Below are 14,123 nucleotides of genomic sequence, written 5' to 3' on the forward strand. Positions count from 1 at the left end.
GCATGTTCAGTAATATGGTTGTGCATGCTCCTTTATAATAATCTCATTTCTTCATCAGAACAGTCACTTGTGTTTTTAGAACACTGATCTGATTCTGAGCTTTCCTTTTAATTCATTTACTGTGCACTTGAGTTTTATGAATTGTGCTGCTGATTTTATTATAACCTGCTTGTGTGTTCTGTTCTACAGCAGTATTAAAGTGTTCAAAAGAAATTCAGTTTGTTTTGTTTTCTTATGAACTTGAGACTAGATTAATTCACTGATACAAGAAATGCTTCAAAAGCTGATTCTTTAATAATAATAAGTTCAGATTGTTTGCAGATGCTGACACACTCAAAGTCATAATTAACACTGCTTGAAATCTTTTAATCAAAAGACTTTAAAAAGGGCAAAGTAAGATGATGTTTAGTATTATGATACAATCTCAGACTAGATGCAAGAATAGAAGAAGAAGAGTCTAATAAACTGTCATACTAGATAAATCTAATTTGAAAATACTAAACATGATGAAGAAAAGAGAGATCTGGAGTGATTATGCAATATATATTTTCTTGCTCTGAGCTCTTGCTCTACTAACAGCAGTCATCTAGAGAATCTGATCACATGTTCTCAAGTCTGATGCTTCTTTACCACTTCACATCAGATTTTAACAGTGTATGAGAGAAGTTGAGTCTAGAACTTTTAAATATGTAGATGACTTGAGACTGAAATTTCAGTACTACAGACATGACAAGATCTGGAATGAAACAGTATGAGATGAGATGGAATGTGGTACAGCTTATTCAGTTTGAAACTGAGTTATAAATATATGAAATCAGAATCCTGTCCCAGTCCCAGTGTTCCATATATATTATCACATGTGTTATATAAAAAGTAATAAAATTTGGTAACAGTCTTAGTATATTTCAATCATTTTGTGATGGTATATCCACATCATCTATATTATATTAATGTTATACCCACATCACTCATATTATATACTAGTGGTGGAATTCAGATTCCAACTCAGTCCTGTCCCTCTTATGAGATGTCTGGAATTTGATATGCAATTCTTATGATGAGACAGTTCTGACTGAGATTACTATCAAATTTGTATGAGATTCTGATTCCATTATCCTGCCAGAATGAGATATGGAATCAGTATGGCTGCTGCTGGGATCAAATCTCAAGCTGAATTCAGAACTGAAATCAACACATATGAAATTTGAAATTCTGTTCCAGTTTTGAGCACCACTCTAAATTGAGCACTATTTCATTGTCCACAAAAGTCTTTGAGATTATAATCATGAACTTCATCATGAAACTACTTTCATCTTCATGAAAAGATCAAATTTATAATGCCATCTTAGTTATAGTCAACATTCTCATCAAGTTCACAATCTATTTATCATACAAAAAAAATATTACTGCAGAGCAACTTGCAGAATTGTGCTATAAGAAAATTTAATTATATATAAAACATCTCAACATATAATTTCTAACTGAGAATTACTGTTCACAATCAAATACTGCTCACTTCTATTGTTATAAATCTTGCAGCACAGCACAGGATCATCACACACCATTGAAAGAGTGTATAAAGAATGCAATCAGAAAGTGAAGCATGGTGAGACTACAAGAATTACAGACTGAAAGAACTAGGACTCAAGCAGATGAAAGTCACATGACTGAATAGTCATGAATAGATAGAACAGTGAGCAACTGATCATAACTATTCAGACTAGATGAGCAGAATAGAAGAACAAGATGAAGAACTATTCAGAACTATTCATCATACTCATTATATATATAAGAGCACTCTTTACTGTTGATCAGATGGATTCATTCATCATGATCAATCTTCTCTCTTACAATTTATCTATACAGATATTATCATATCTTGATTACTTTTTATATCAATGAAGTTCTGTAATACTGTACAATTGTATCTGCTCTTGCTATTCTTGAGGAGACATGATGATCTTGATTTAACTCTGACATATCTGTACAAAAACTCTTTGTCATTGAACAAGTTCATCAACTCAAGATCAAGCATCATTGGAGTATTAATCACTAAAGCTTGAATTTATTATGTTGGACAACAAGTTCAATAACAATCATGCTACAGCTGTCACAGTGCATGCTTTAACAGATGCATTTCTCTTTCTAGTGACAAATGACTATGAGTCATGAACATCTTTCAACTGACAGTCTTTATCAGACAGAGCATCACACACTGAGCACTTAAATCATCAAAAGACACAGGACCAAGTGCAGGCTTTTGAGAAAGTATAAAAATTCACACAGCAGAGAGTGTGAAAGACTCAGAAAATAATGAAGAAACAGATTAATTATTATTATCAGAAGCTTAACTTTAAGATAGAAGATCAGATCTACTTAACTCTACACAATTATTCAGTAGACTGCTCAAGCAGAAAACTGACAGAGCAGAATGCTGGACTCTTTTCAGTGATGAAGAAGATAGAGAACAGCTATCATTTGAAATTATTCTCAAATATAAAGATACACTCTGTATTCTCTTCAGACAAACTTCATCAAGCAGCAATAAATTCTTTATCAGAATAAGAGTATGAGAAGTCAGAGTCATTAATCATTACTGAAAAAAATAAATAAGAGATGAAGCAAATTCTGACAAGCTGAATTCATCAGAGAAAGCTGCAGTATCAAGTCAAATAATTGAGATATAATCATGACCCACAGTGATATCCAGTGTGGAATTTTAAGAGCTCATTACATCAGTTAAAAAATTATCACAAGAGCAACTCACAGAAATCAGGATCCCCAAAATGACTGGTGGAATGACTGAAGGCATGAGAGAGTGAGGAAAATATATCAGAACATGCAGATGATAACTTGTCAAGAGCATGAAATAAAAAGATCTACAATCAGAGTGTCTGGCATGAGAATATATCTGAGTTTTCTAGAGGAGTAATATTAGAGTCTGATGTGAAGTGATAAAGAAGCATCAGACTCAGAGATATATAATCAGATTTTTCAGACAACTGTCATTAGTAGAACAAGAGCTCAGAGCAAGAGAGTATATATTGCACAATCACTCCAGACCCCTCTTTCCTTCACCATGTTTAGTATTTTCAAATTAGATCTATCTAGTATGACAGTTTATTAGATTCTTCTTCTTCTATTCTTGCACCTAGCCTGAGGTTGTATCAATGTCAGACTTTAACACTAGACTTTTTAAATCTTAATAGCATACATCTCACTTGTATATAATTTACCCAACACTGCTCTCATTCTTACACAGGTCAGCAATGAGCTTTATTTATTTATAGCATATATTATACATCTGCTTTCACCACATATTTCTTCATATTCTTTAGACTAGTAGCTCATTTCTGTTTTAATTATACATCTATTAGATCTAGCTCCTCACACTCATTCTCTTTCATACTATTTGACTATAGTAATTTGAACTTTGCTGCAGATGTTGAAAATAGATAATCAGTTTCTGAATACACATTCATGTTAAACAGCATTTTGATGATTTGAAAGGTCAAACAGCAGTCTCTAGTATCTTATTTTATACATAATATCAAATATATTGATTTAGCAAATGCTATCTACAAGCTAAACTGAATCTGACAAATTCTAGTGACAATTCTATCTGACTATATTGAATTAAATATAAATACTCTTCTGCTGAATACTATATACAGAAATAATCAAGATGCTATTCACTCAGCAAACACATTCTCTAATACTGCTGGCTCAAGCAGATTAAAGTATACTAATAGTAGATTTTATATTATAAGAAAAGCAATAGCAAATGATCAAGTTAGACTTGAATATGTTCAAACAGACAATATGACAGCAAATATTCTTATAAAGACTCTATTGAGAGATAAGCATTGAAAGCATGTGAAAGTATTAGATTTAAAGAGATAAAACAAAGTTTTTAAGAATTTGAAAGATTTTTCAGTCTTCTCAGTCTGAATCTAACTCTCTTATATTATAGAATGACAGTCATCTAGCTGATTAAGATAAAGTTTTCCCACAAGATTTCATTTTGAAGAGATTTTTTCATGGGGTTTTCACTCAATCTGCAGGTAAATAGATTTTCTATTTTGGAAAATGTTTTCAGATTCTCCTGTAGTAGATCTGAGAGTGAGTGGAAGTGTTGGTGTGCTGTGTTAACTCTTTCAGATTTAGCATTACATGTGATGGGCTTGGTGCTCTTGGTGTTCTTGGTCTTTAGTTTCTTCAATGGGATTCTGACCCCCTTGCTTAGCTAGAGTCTCGAACCTCTGTCCTTGTAGCAAATAACAACAACATTGTGATTCACTTGCCCCAACAATACCCCCTTTTGTTCAAGAAAAGAGGGGTACATGCCCGTGATTCACCCAGCCGGATTTCTTGGGGGAAAAAAAAATCTGCCAAGCATCGGTTCTACCAATATGCATACCCAATACATGGATGCCGGATGCATTCGGGGCCAGGAGGAGGCGTCCTATCAGGATCTACTGCCGCAGCTACCACTATGCTCATTGAAATGGGAGGAGGCGCCTTATAACTTCTCACAGGCCAGGCAGGAAGCCAACAACGCAAAGACTCGAATAATGAAGTGGTGGAGCCTTAAGGGTCGCTAATATATCAGTGTCCAGCATTATTAGCCTCGTCGACACTCATTTCACGCCTATTCGGGAAACCAGAAAAGCGACGAAACGCCATGAACTTGCCAAATTCTCCAGTTGAAATAATCCTTCAAATCTCAAACTACCTTACCTATGCCTCCCGCTTTGCCCTCACCCTCACGTGCAAAGAGATCTATTTCAAGACGACAGACCCTAATCAGCTGGTACCTTCTGCTAGATTGACGACCATTATGCCAAATACCAAGGCGTACGACATAGAAGACCTCCTCGAGATCGAAAGATGGCCAGTCTATACCACATTTGATCACGGGCTGCGTGAACTAAATTGTTTCGCCTGTCACCTCTGCCTAAAAATCCGCTCTGCTGGTCAGTTCTCAAACGCCATGATGAAGGGTAAACGTGGAAAGTTCGGTGGGCTTTCGGCCGACCGCTTTTGTATAGACTGTGGAGTTTATTATAAGCGCTACGCCCGAGGGACAACGATGAGATTCGGGGGAGTGTGCGGAGGGGTCGGGTCCGTTTGCCAACGCTGTGGTAGATTTAGAGCTCATATCGGCGTCGCCCAGAACACACAGAAGTGCATGTGCTCCTCTGGCTTCGACTTTGAGACAATGTATTCAGACCCCTTTGAAATTTCCGAGGATTGTGGGGACTGGCGAGACATTCTCATGTAACTAAGAGCACTTGTAGAGCGCCCAGGATGGATAGGGATGAAATGTTGATTTTTTAATTTTGGGTTGCTGTATTATTTTGCATTGTTGCATCGTTTTGGATCATGGCATTGTGGTGGAATTTTGTACCTCACACGGGAGCCAGGTGTTGCCCATTTTATGCAAACGAACCACTTTCTCAACATTGAAACATCAAGGTTTGCGGCACGGCCCGAAGAGTGAGATCCAGAAAGCAGCAAAGGGCGGAAGGAGGGGCAACAAGGCTCCGTAATGACCAACATTGGTACTACCGTAGTGCCCAGTTAACAGGCCGTCGTACTCAGATGCATTCGGAACGGGGAGCAGGGCACCCTATCAACCCCCACCACGCAGCAACCATATAAACTAGGAGGTTTTATAAAGGCAATGCCCGAATCTTGAAGTTCGTAAACAGCGTGGCAATTCCCTGGCAGCAAACACTTATCTTTCAACCCGCTTAGTCTTAGTATTTATGATCCAGAGTCACCATTTATCCCAGAGAGGTTCCGCTGTATAATAACTACGCACCTTGCTCCATTTACGTGTTGTCCAAGTCGAAACATAATGGTCATGAAACACTTTACCACAAATGCCCTTGAAGGGTTATGCTCGGAAGATCAGCTAGATCTCCTAAATTCTATCGATACTCTCCGTTCACAGGGAATTAGTCACTACATTTCGCTACCGCAGATTATTGTCTGCGGCGATCAGTCATCAGGCAAAAGCTCGGTGCTCGAGGCCATTTCTGGCGTTGCCTTTCCGGTCAAGAGCAACCTCTGCACTCGGTTCCCAACTGAACTCGTGCTACGCAAGTCTCCAGAGGTTCACGTGAGCGTGTCGATTGTTCCTCACCGGTCCCGCAGCGAATCCGAACAACACTCACTTGAAAGCTTTCGAGAAGATCTCGATAGCTTTGAAGGGCTTCCGGAACTTATTGAAAATGTCAAGACGGCCTTGGGTATCTCAACACACGGGAGAGCCTTTTCAAATGACATACTTCGCATAGAGATTTCGGGGCCAGACCGCCCCCACCTCACCATCGTTGATCTACCGGGCCTCATCCACTCGGAGACAAAGCAGCAGTCAGCGTCCGATGTTGACTTAGTTCAGGATGTGGTCCAAGCCTATATGAGGGAACCACGAAGCATTATTCTCGCTGTAATATCTGCCAAGAACGATATCGCCAACCAGATTGTGCTGAAGCTCGCCCGTGGAGCCGACAGGTTTGGCCGTCGGACGCTTGGTGTAATTACAAAGCCTGATACCTTGATCCCCGGATCAGCGACGGAATCTATTTTTGTTTCTCTCGCGAAGAACCAAGAAGTTGACTTTCGGCTCGGGTGGCATGTCCTGAAAAACATGGACTCCGAGAAGGGAATCTCAACTCTGGCCGATCGTGATGTCGAAGAAAGGCAGTTCTTCTCGCAAGGAGTTTGGAAAGACATCGCCCCATCGACCATGGGCATTGCCAGACTGCGAGGGAGGCTCAGCAAAGTCCTTCTTGGACAAATTGCCACCGAGCTGCCTAGCCTTGTTGGTGAAATCAAAGTACAAATCGAGGCCTGCTGCGGGAAATTAGAAAGGTTAGGTGAGCCACGGGCAACCTTGCACGACCAGCGACTCTATTTGTTCCACATTAGCCAAGCTTTTCAGTCTCTTGCCAAAGCTGCTGTTGATGGTACGTACAACGAGCCTTTTTTTGAAGGCATTGACTCGAGTATGGGGTATCCAAAACGTATGCGCGCCGTCGTGCAGAACCTCAACCAAAACTTCGCCGATACAATCAGTCGACATGGCCATTATCGCCATATCTCAGAGGACGGGGGCGGGAAGCGCCTGACCAAACACCAGATTAGTATTACACGCGAGGCATTCCTTGGCTACATAGAATCTCTCTTGAAGATATCTAGGGGTAGAGAGCTACCTGGAACCTTTAATTCAATGATTGTGAAGGATTTATTCTTCGAGCAATCTGCTCCATGGGAGAAAATTGCTCAAAACCATGTAAAGGAGGTTTGGACGGCAGCGAAGGAATTTCTACACCTTGCGATTGCCCATATTGCGGATACTGGAACCGCCAAAGCCTTGTTCCAAACCACATTTGAGCCCGCTTTGGAGCAGCTCTTAAATAAATTACGGGACAAGACCAGTGAGCTCCTGATACCACACCGAGAGTGGCACCCAATTACCTACAATCACTACTTCATGGAAACTTATCAAAAAATTCAAAAGGAGCGTCGGAGAGAAGATTATTCTACGGTTATAAAGAAGTTCTTCGATGCTCCGGACCTTCACACAGAAGTTAACATAGGTTATCGGAATGACCTCCACCATTTACTAGACTCTCTTGTTGGGCGTACCGAGCTGGACATGAGCCGTTACGCTTCTATCGAAGCTCTGGATTGTATGGTTGCATATTACAAGGTGATTCATCTAGCCGCGGTAAATTAGCCATCCACTAACCAAGTATAGGTTGCGCTAAAGCGATTCATTGATGACATCGCGATTGAGGCCGTTGAGGGGAAGCTTATATCACTCTTGGGTAGTATATTTACTTCGGTCGCAGTGTTTGAGATGCCCGATACTGTCGTTACGCAAATTGCGGGCGAGTCTGAAGAAAATAAAACCGAACGGGACCAATTGAATAAACAACTAGATATTCTCACGAGAGGGTCTGCTACCTGCAAGCGGTTCATTGGAGATGACAGTTTCGGTACGTGCATAACCTCAATAAGTTGAAGTTCAAAGGGAGCTGATACAATTATTAGAAAGCAAAAGTGGACATCAAGCTAGCATCCAGTCCGACGCAGCGGATTCTCCATTGGACGGCAGCGAACCATCGACTGCATTGTCTATAGAATGTGCCAGCTCATCGGTCAGAGATAATGCATATGACGAAATTCCATTCCCCGAGCCCGTTGCCGAATTAGAGCTGGAACCTCCCGCAGAGCCTGAGGTTTATGAATTGCCGCCTGAGAAGCTGTCGAAAAAAACGAAAAAGAAAGGGTCCCAGAAAAAATACAATAGCTTTTGGAGGGAAGTAGACTAGGACCACCAACTTTTGCTTCCACCCAGCCAACCAGATCCCTCACGTAAATTAGTTACGTGGCCTTACTAGAGAAGCAATCTAATTTTATTTTCAGTTTGGAACAGCATTAATACCATCAAGCTAATCTGAAGATAATGCCCAAGCATATGGTAAGCCCCTATGGGTTCCATAAATACACTCCATAACAACATAAACATTCTCAGCTGTCTCGATCGTCCGCTTGATGCTGGGTGCGTTGATCCCAAGGAGTGTTGCAAGTATTAGAGGGAAAACACTCTCGCTTGAAGAGACCTTGGATGACACTACCGATCCTTTGGTGATCGACTGGTCAACGTAGACCCACGACAGGGCTAACACTTTCTACTGCAGGGGGAAGAATTCATTATTGTTCAACACCTTGAAGCCACGGGTGTTTGGTTACCTGGCCAGCAGGAAGACGTTTCTCCGGCGAAAACTGAAGAAGTTTAAACAGTAAATCCTCAAGCTCGCTGGCCTCAGCTTACGTCAAGCGCGTCCCCAGCCGTTCAAGCCAGCTATGTGTCGAGTAGAAGTCCAGATCAACCTGTCCGTCTTCCGCCCCAATATCCCTAACCTGCTGGTCCAGTGAATACTCCACTGCCAGTGGTATTCCATTCGGCCATGAATCCCTCGGCTTTCCATCATCGTTGTTGAAATAAGTCTGGCGCGTTGTCCAGGTACTCCACCAGGGTTCCGGTAATTTTCCAAACGTCTGGACGATTTGCCGAAGTATCTCGTCTGGTCCGCCAAAAAAGGAAGCAAACAGCTGTGTCCCGGCGCGGATTTCGTAGATGATGCATCCCAGCGCCCAGAGATCGGTCCATACGCTAGCCTTAGCATCAAATATCCCCTCAGGAGCAAGATACGAGAATGGTGTCCTGGCCCCCGTGGCCGGGGGGAAATTTAATAGAAAAGATTCCCCGAAATCGATCAGTTGAATGTTCCCGGTGAAATGGCGGGTGTCAAGGTCCGAGATCCGAAGGGGCGCGATCAAAAGTTCCGGCGCGCAAACGCTCTGTTCTGCAGAAAGGGGGCGTAGACTTTCTGTGACTGGAGGCCCGAATTGCTTTGCTATATCTTGATCTGACCATTTGACATCGGCCAGCTGGAAAAGAATGTTTGATGCGGTGAGGTCTGTAGCATATGGGGGTCAGTTCATGCACTCGTAGGATAATGGTGGATTAGTAGTAATAGATACCTCCATAAACGACACCCTGAGAGTGTAAAAATTCTACAGCCAGCCCTAGCTGTTTTGCAATTTGGCGTGCGGCATGGCCTCGCAGGCGGCGACATCCTCCAGGCTGGCCGGGTGATTCTGATAGTTGACTTAAACTTGGGCCAGCAAACCGTGATACAAGGCAGGTATGACGGCCATTAGGCCCCTCTGTGTGAAAGCAATCATGCAGTGGCAAGATGTATTCATGACCCGATGTGTGAGATGGTTTGTTTTGAAGAAGGATTTCAGGTTCGGGGCAAGTGTTTGATCTCTCCGCCGTAAGAATTTTTAGGGATACAAGTCGTTGCGATTGTTCATCCCGGGCCAACCACACAGTTGAGCTTCCTCCGAAGCCTAATTTGTGCAGCACGCGGTATCTTCCATGAGAAAAAGCATCGCCCAGTTGGACAGGGTGAAATCCACCCCTTCGATAGTTCTCAACATCCTCAATATTATCGATGGAAGGGGGTTGATACGCCAATTGAGCAGTACTCAAGTTGCGAGTGATGAAGCTCTGGAGTAATTCACGGGATATTCGCGGCGAGGCGTTCAATAGCCGTTGTGTGTGAATGAGCTGGAAATGAATCAAATGTGATGAGGGAGCGATCATGATGAAGAAGAAGAGGAGAAAGAAGAAGAGCTACATGGTAATAGCTCCAAGGCACAGAAGGGGCAAGCATTGAACAGAGTACAGTGCTACAAAAACTGCAGATATTCAGCGTTTATATATGTAACTTCATATACGGAGTAGGTGTATTTCAATTCCTACATTCCCGCCTGGAAGCCCTCTTAACTTTTACGCCCCAATCTCTTCTGTTCTTCAAATGGCTTTTATTATCTTCCATGTCGGAGTCCACTTTGCCAGAATGCCATCGACGCAACTATCACATCTGGCTTTATACTTCCTCTGCATTCAGCAGAACGAAACCGACTCCCACGGCTCAAATAATATTACGCTTGAATGCCCAGAATGACACCCTGCCATCTCCTTTATGTTACGTGTGGTTTTGAAGGCGGGGTGGCAGCTTGTTCAAAAAACAGAAGAAAAAAAAAAGAAATCTTGTCATGTTGCACCAACCGTGAATCGAACACGGGCAGCTTGCTTGGAAGGCAAGCGTCATACCACTAGACCATTGGAGCGATCTTATCAGTAAGTAAGTCTAATACATACATAAGCTAATTTACTCTCCGTCGATTCTCGAGATAGAACCTGCTCCATAACCTCTAAGTGCTCCGTGTTCTATTAAACAGGATATTCAAATGCCATTATGTTGTATAGTGCTCTCGTAATATACAATACTATATATCTATCTTATATAGTCATGTCGAGCTTCCCCGACAGGTGTAGTTATAGAGACGGCCGATGAACTAGTGTATGCAAAACCCAGAACGCATTCCTTCATCAACCCAAAAAGCCAACCAAATCCTCAAACTCCGCAAGGAGGAACACCGAATCCAAAAAAAGAAAGTAAAAAATTAATTACCATTCAAAGTCACAATGCCATACTTTTCATCAAGTTCATCCTGAGCGTTCCGCCATTTGCGGCCCCTGTCGCTGATCTGCCACAGTTTTCGCGAGTAATGACTTCCCTCAGGATCAGTCGGCAAGTACTGTTTTTCCCGACGTCTCTTGCACGCTTCTAACAATGCGCGTGCACGGTTCTCGGGTAACGTGGTGAGTGAGTAGTCAACAAGCCATCTTTGGTCCTTCTTCAGATTGTTGGGTCGGGTGACTATCTCGCCATCCACGACATTGCAGATACGCAACGTCATGCCCAATACCGGTTTGGAGCGGGCGTTCTCTGAGTCCGATTCAGTGGGCTTGTCAGGTTCGGAAGACTCGGCTGGGTAGGCCGCTGCTTCTTCCGATGGAGATGGCTCCACGTTAGCGGCTTCGGCATCCTCTTGGTATCGCTCGGGATAAAGAAGCCGGTCCTGGATCTTCTCGATTTTCTCTTTATTGCTATTTTGTATCGCATCGATTTCATCCTCCGTCACGGGCTCAGCAAAAATGTACATAAACGGAGTCACACCTTCGCGGCACTCGAAGTGAAATCGAAGCGACTGTTCCGGGAATTGAGCAATGGCTCGGTTCAGGACCTGATTCCAGAGTCTGACGCTGTGCACAAATTCCGTGTCTCCCAGCACCGTGTCTGACTGACCATGCAGCACCATATCCATGTCCTCAAGGGGCAGGTACTGGAATCCAAAGATGCGCTGGATGTTATGGAATGCAACAAATATCCCATCCATGCGGCCGACCCGGACTTGGAGGGAGTATTTCAAAAAGGCGGAGCGAGCCATGTCAAACCATTCTCGTTCAAACGACTCGAAATCTCCAAACCGGCTTTTAATCTCATATCCTAGCCCTTTAGGGAAATTCTCAATATCCATACGAATCGAGACCACAGCACGGGTTTTCAAATCAAACATGCCAGTTCCGGGAAGACGTGAATCATGCGCGTCTAGCTGGGCCCTCATCAGAAAGTCACCACAAGTTGAGTAGTGATATGTTTCCGGAGCTGCTTCACCCAAAGGGGTCCGGTTGGCGTTTGTTCTCCGGTACCGCTCAAATTCATCCATCGGCATTGTAAGCAGCTTTTCCATTGATTTACCAAGATTCATCAAGATATTGGCTGTATCATATTCTTTGTCGGCATCAATGGCATAGACCCCATCCTTGTACCGCAGGAATACTGCGGCTGGAGCTCTTGTGAGGCGCGTAAAAGAGCGGAGTCGATCAGGAAACCCCTGGGATAGGGCCTGCATCTGAAGAGGTCGCCAAGCGGAAAGAAGGAAATGAAAATGCGAAAGAACGCCTGTCATACTCGATGATGATCCAATATATTTCTTTCCATGGTCTCGGGCCATATTTCGAAGAACAACGTCGCGAGAACTCGTGATGTAGTCACCCAGAGCCTCGAAATCAAATTCAGACACCGGCATTATAGAGCTAAGGTAGGGGTCGAAATTGTAGACGCGTGACCTCGGGTCTCTAAGATGGTAAACCCCTGGGCTATCAAAGGTTAGTGGCGCCTAGGGGTCCGGTAATAGGTGAACCTTCCAATGACTTACTTGAAGAGCACTCGATCAAGGCCATAGGCGAGACTAGGTACGGCTTCCGATTCCACATTCAAAGCTAGACGGGAATTAGTGACGCAAATTCAGCCAGCCTTGACAGTCGACTGCAGGATATTCACCTTCTATCTGCTCCTCCGAGGGTTCCAAAATGCCAGACGCCGCCTCCAAGTCTCCTGCGTGAACGTGGCGGAACTCATCATGCTTCTCCGGCTCGGAATTGGACGTCGATTCCGCGACTGGAGGAGGGGGTGCAAAGCTTTTTGACGGAAAGGTTTTTCGGATCAATTTTGACTTGACTTTTCTTGGGGTTATAGTTGCCTTTGAAGTCGGCTCCTCAGGTCCATTGCGGCCCTTTTTAGATTTCCTCTTCTTCTTAGTCGTGGAGATCTGGAAATGGGCCATGCACGTTAGCCAGCTACCTTGAAAGTATCCTGAAGAAGTAGAGCAACTCGAATGGTGTTGGAGGGCTGGATTTGACTCACATGCTGAGGGCCCGCACTCTCATGGACAGACGGGTCCGCTGTAGAAGGTACCTCGGACTGCGCCTTTTGCAACTTCAAAGGTACTGCACCAAGCGGGAAATGCGGTTTCTGGTCGAGGTCCGATTTAGAATCTGTTACAGCGTCGTGGCGAGTGCTCGATGCGGTGAATGAGCGCTCAAAGGTCCTCGATACACAAAAGAGGCAGACATATGAACGGGACGGCCTCGCAGCGATTTGGAGAGACCTGCTAAACATATTGGCGGAAACGCGGAGATGAAAGTGACGAAACGCTCACAGTAAAGTAGTCAAAAGAATACAGCAAAGCGCGAAGAGAGAAGAAAGAAGAAAAGACAAAAGCTTTGCACAACAAGAGCGGATCTTCTCAAGCAACGCCCCCTTTTCAATTGAATTGCTGAGGGTGAGTTCTGGCGCTGCGATGCTCTCTGGATGCGTCGATGGGAATCTTTTTTCGCGCTTCTCAGCAATGCCAAGGCCGGCTCTAGCTGTTTTGGGGGTAGCCTGCCCCTAGCGCAATGCTTAGCTAATATCAAAAACCTTAATTGAAGATAAGCGGACCGATAATAATCCGAGAAGCTGTCGTACACGGCGTTACGGCGTACTGTCACTTTTGATGAGAACAGCGAAGCGACGGCTCATGGAAACAGACAAACAAACAAATGCAAAATAGCAAAATAATAGATGTAACAATCTGTAAAAGATCTCAAATATATTGGGCGGCCCCTATCTAAAATAAGTACCAAGAGGTCCGCTAATGCTGAGCCTACCTTTAAATACACTCATGGTACGGCCGTCGGTAACGCGATACCTCAGCGGGAAAAGTCTAAAAAATTCACGATAAGAGCTCTCAGTCATCCCACCTTGACAGCAAAGGCATATTCACAAAGTGCATCTGAAGGCAGACTCTTGCTGTTCGGCCCCGAGTGTTGAATTCTGTGGAAGCGCAATGTGAGTCTGGCT

At 43.5% G+C, this 14,123-nt stretch overlaps 4 protein-coding genes and 1 non-coding gene across 5 annotated transcripts; 2 read left to right on the plus strand and 3 right to left on the minus strand.

Moving 5' to 3' along the window:
- Window positions 1–4,412: 4,412 nt before the first annotated feature.
- Window positions 4,413–5,284, plus strand: UREG_03037 (uncharacterized protein; the record flags this gene model as incomplete). The annotated part of the gene is made up of 2 exons (XM_002543475.1): window positions 4,413–4,596; window positions 4,620–5,284. The coding sequence occupies 2 exons, from the start codon at window positions 4,413–4,415 to the stop codon at window positions 5,282–5,284; spliced, it is 849 nt and encodes a 282-aa protein (XP_002543521.1).
- Window positions 5,285–5,863: 579 nt separating this feature from the next.
- On the plus strand, window positions 5,864–8,348 carry UREG_03038 (uncharacterized protein; the record flags this gene model as incomplete). Its single annotated transcript, XM_002543476.1, has 3 exons — window positions 5,864–7,741; window positions 7,772–8,012; window positions 8,068–8,348. 3 exons carry the CDS (start codon window positions 5,864–5,866, stop codon window positions 8,346–8,348), a joined length of 2,400 nt encoding a protein of 799 aa, XP_002543522.1.
- A 499-nt stretch (window positions 8,349–8,847) lies between these two features.
- UREG_03039 (uncharacterized protein) lies at window positions 8,848–10,192 on the minus strand (the record flags this gene model as incomplete). Its single annotated transcript, XM_002543477.1, has 2 exons — window positions 8,848–9,500; window positions 9,565–10,192. The coding sequence occupies 2 exons, from the start codon at window positions 10,190–10,192 to the stop codon at window positions 8,848–8,850; spliced, it is 1,281 nt and encodes a 426-aa protein (XP_002543523.1).
- Window positions 10,193–10,651: 459 nt separating this feature from the next.
- Window positions 10,652–10,722, minus strand: UREG_08043. The gene has a single exon. It is a non-coding gene; the product is annotated as a tRNA-Gly (tRNA).
- A 336-nt stretch (window positions 10,723–11,058) lies between these two features.
- UREG_03040 (uncharacterized protein) lies at window positions 11,059–13,400 on the minus strand (the record flags this gene model as incomplete). Its single annotated transcript, XM_002543478.1, has 4 exons — window positions 11,059–12,598; window positions 12,658–12,721; window positions 12,783–13,050; window positions 13,146–13,400. 4 exons carry the CDS (start codon window positions 13,398–13,400, stop codon window positions 11,059–11,061), a joined length of 2,127 nt encoding a protein of 708 aa, XP_002543524.1.
- Between the last annotated feature and the right edge of the window lie 723 nt (window positions 13,401–14,123).

The sequence above is a fragment of the Uncinocarpus reesii genome, genomic scaffold, assembly GCF_000003515.1.
Source record: "Uncinocarpus reesii 1704 scaffold_2 genomic scaffold, whole genome shotgun sequence".
In the NCBI taxonomy this organism is placed as follows: domain Eukaryota; kingdom Fungi; phylum Ascomycota; class Eurotiomycetes; order Onygenales; family Onygenaceae; genus Uncinocarpus; species Uncinocarpus reesii.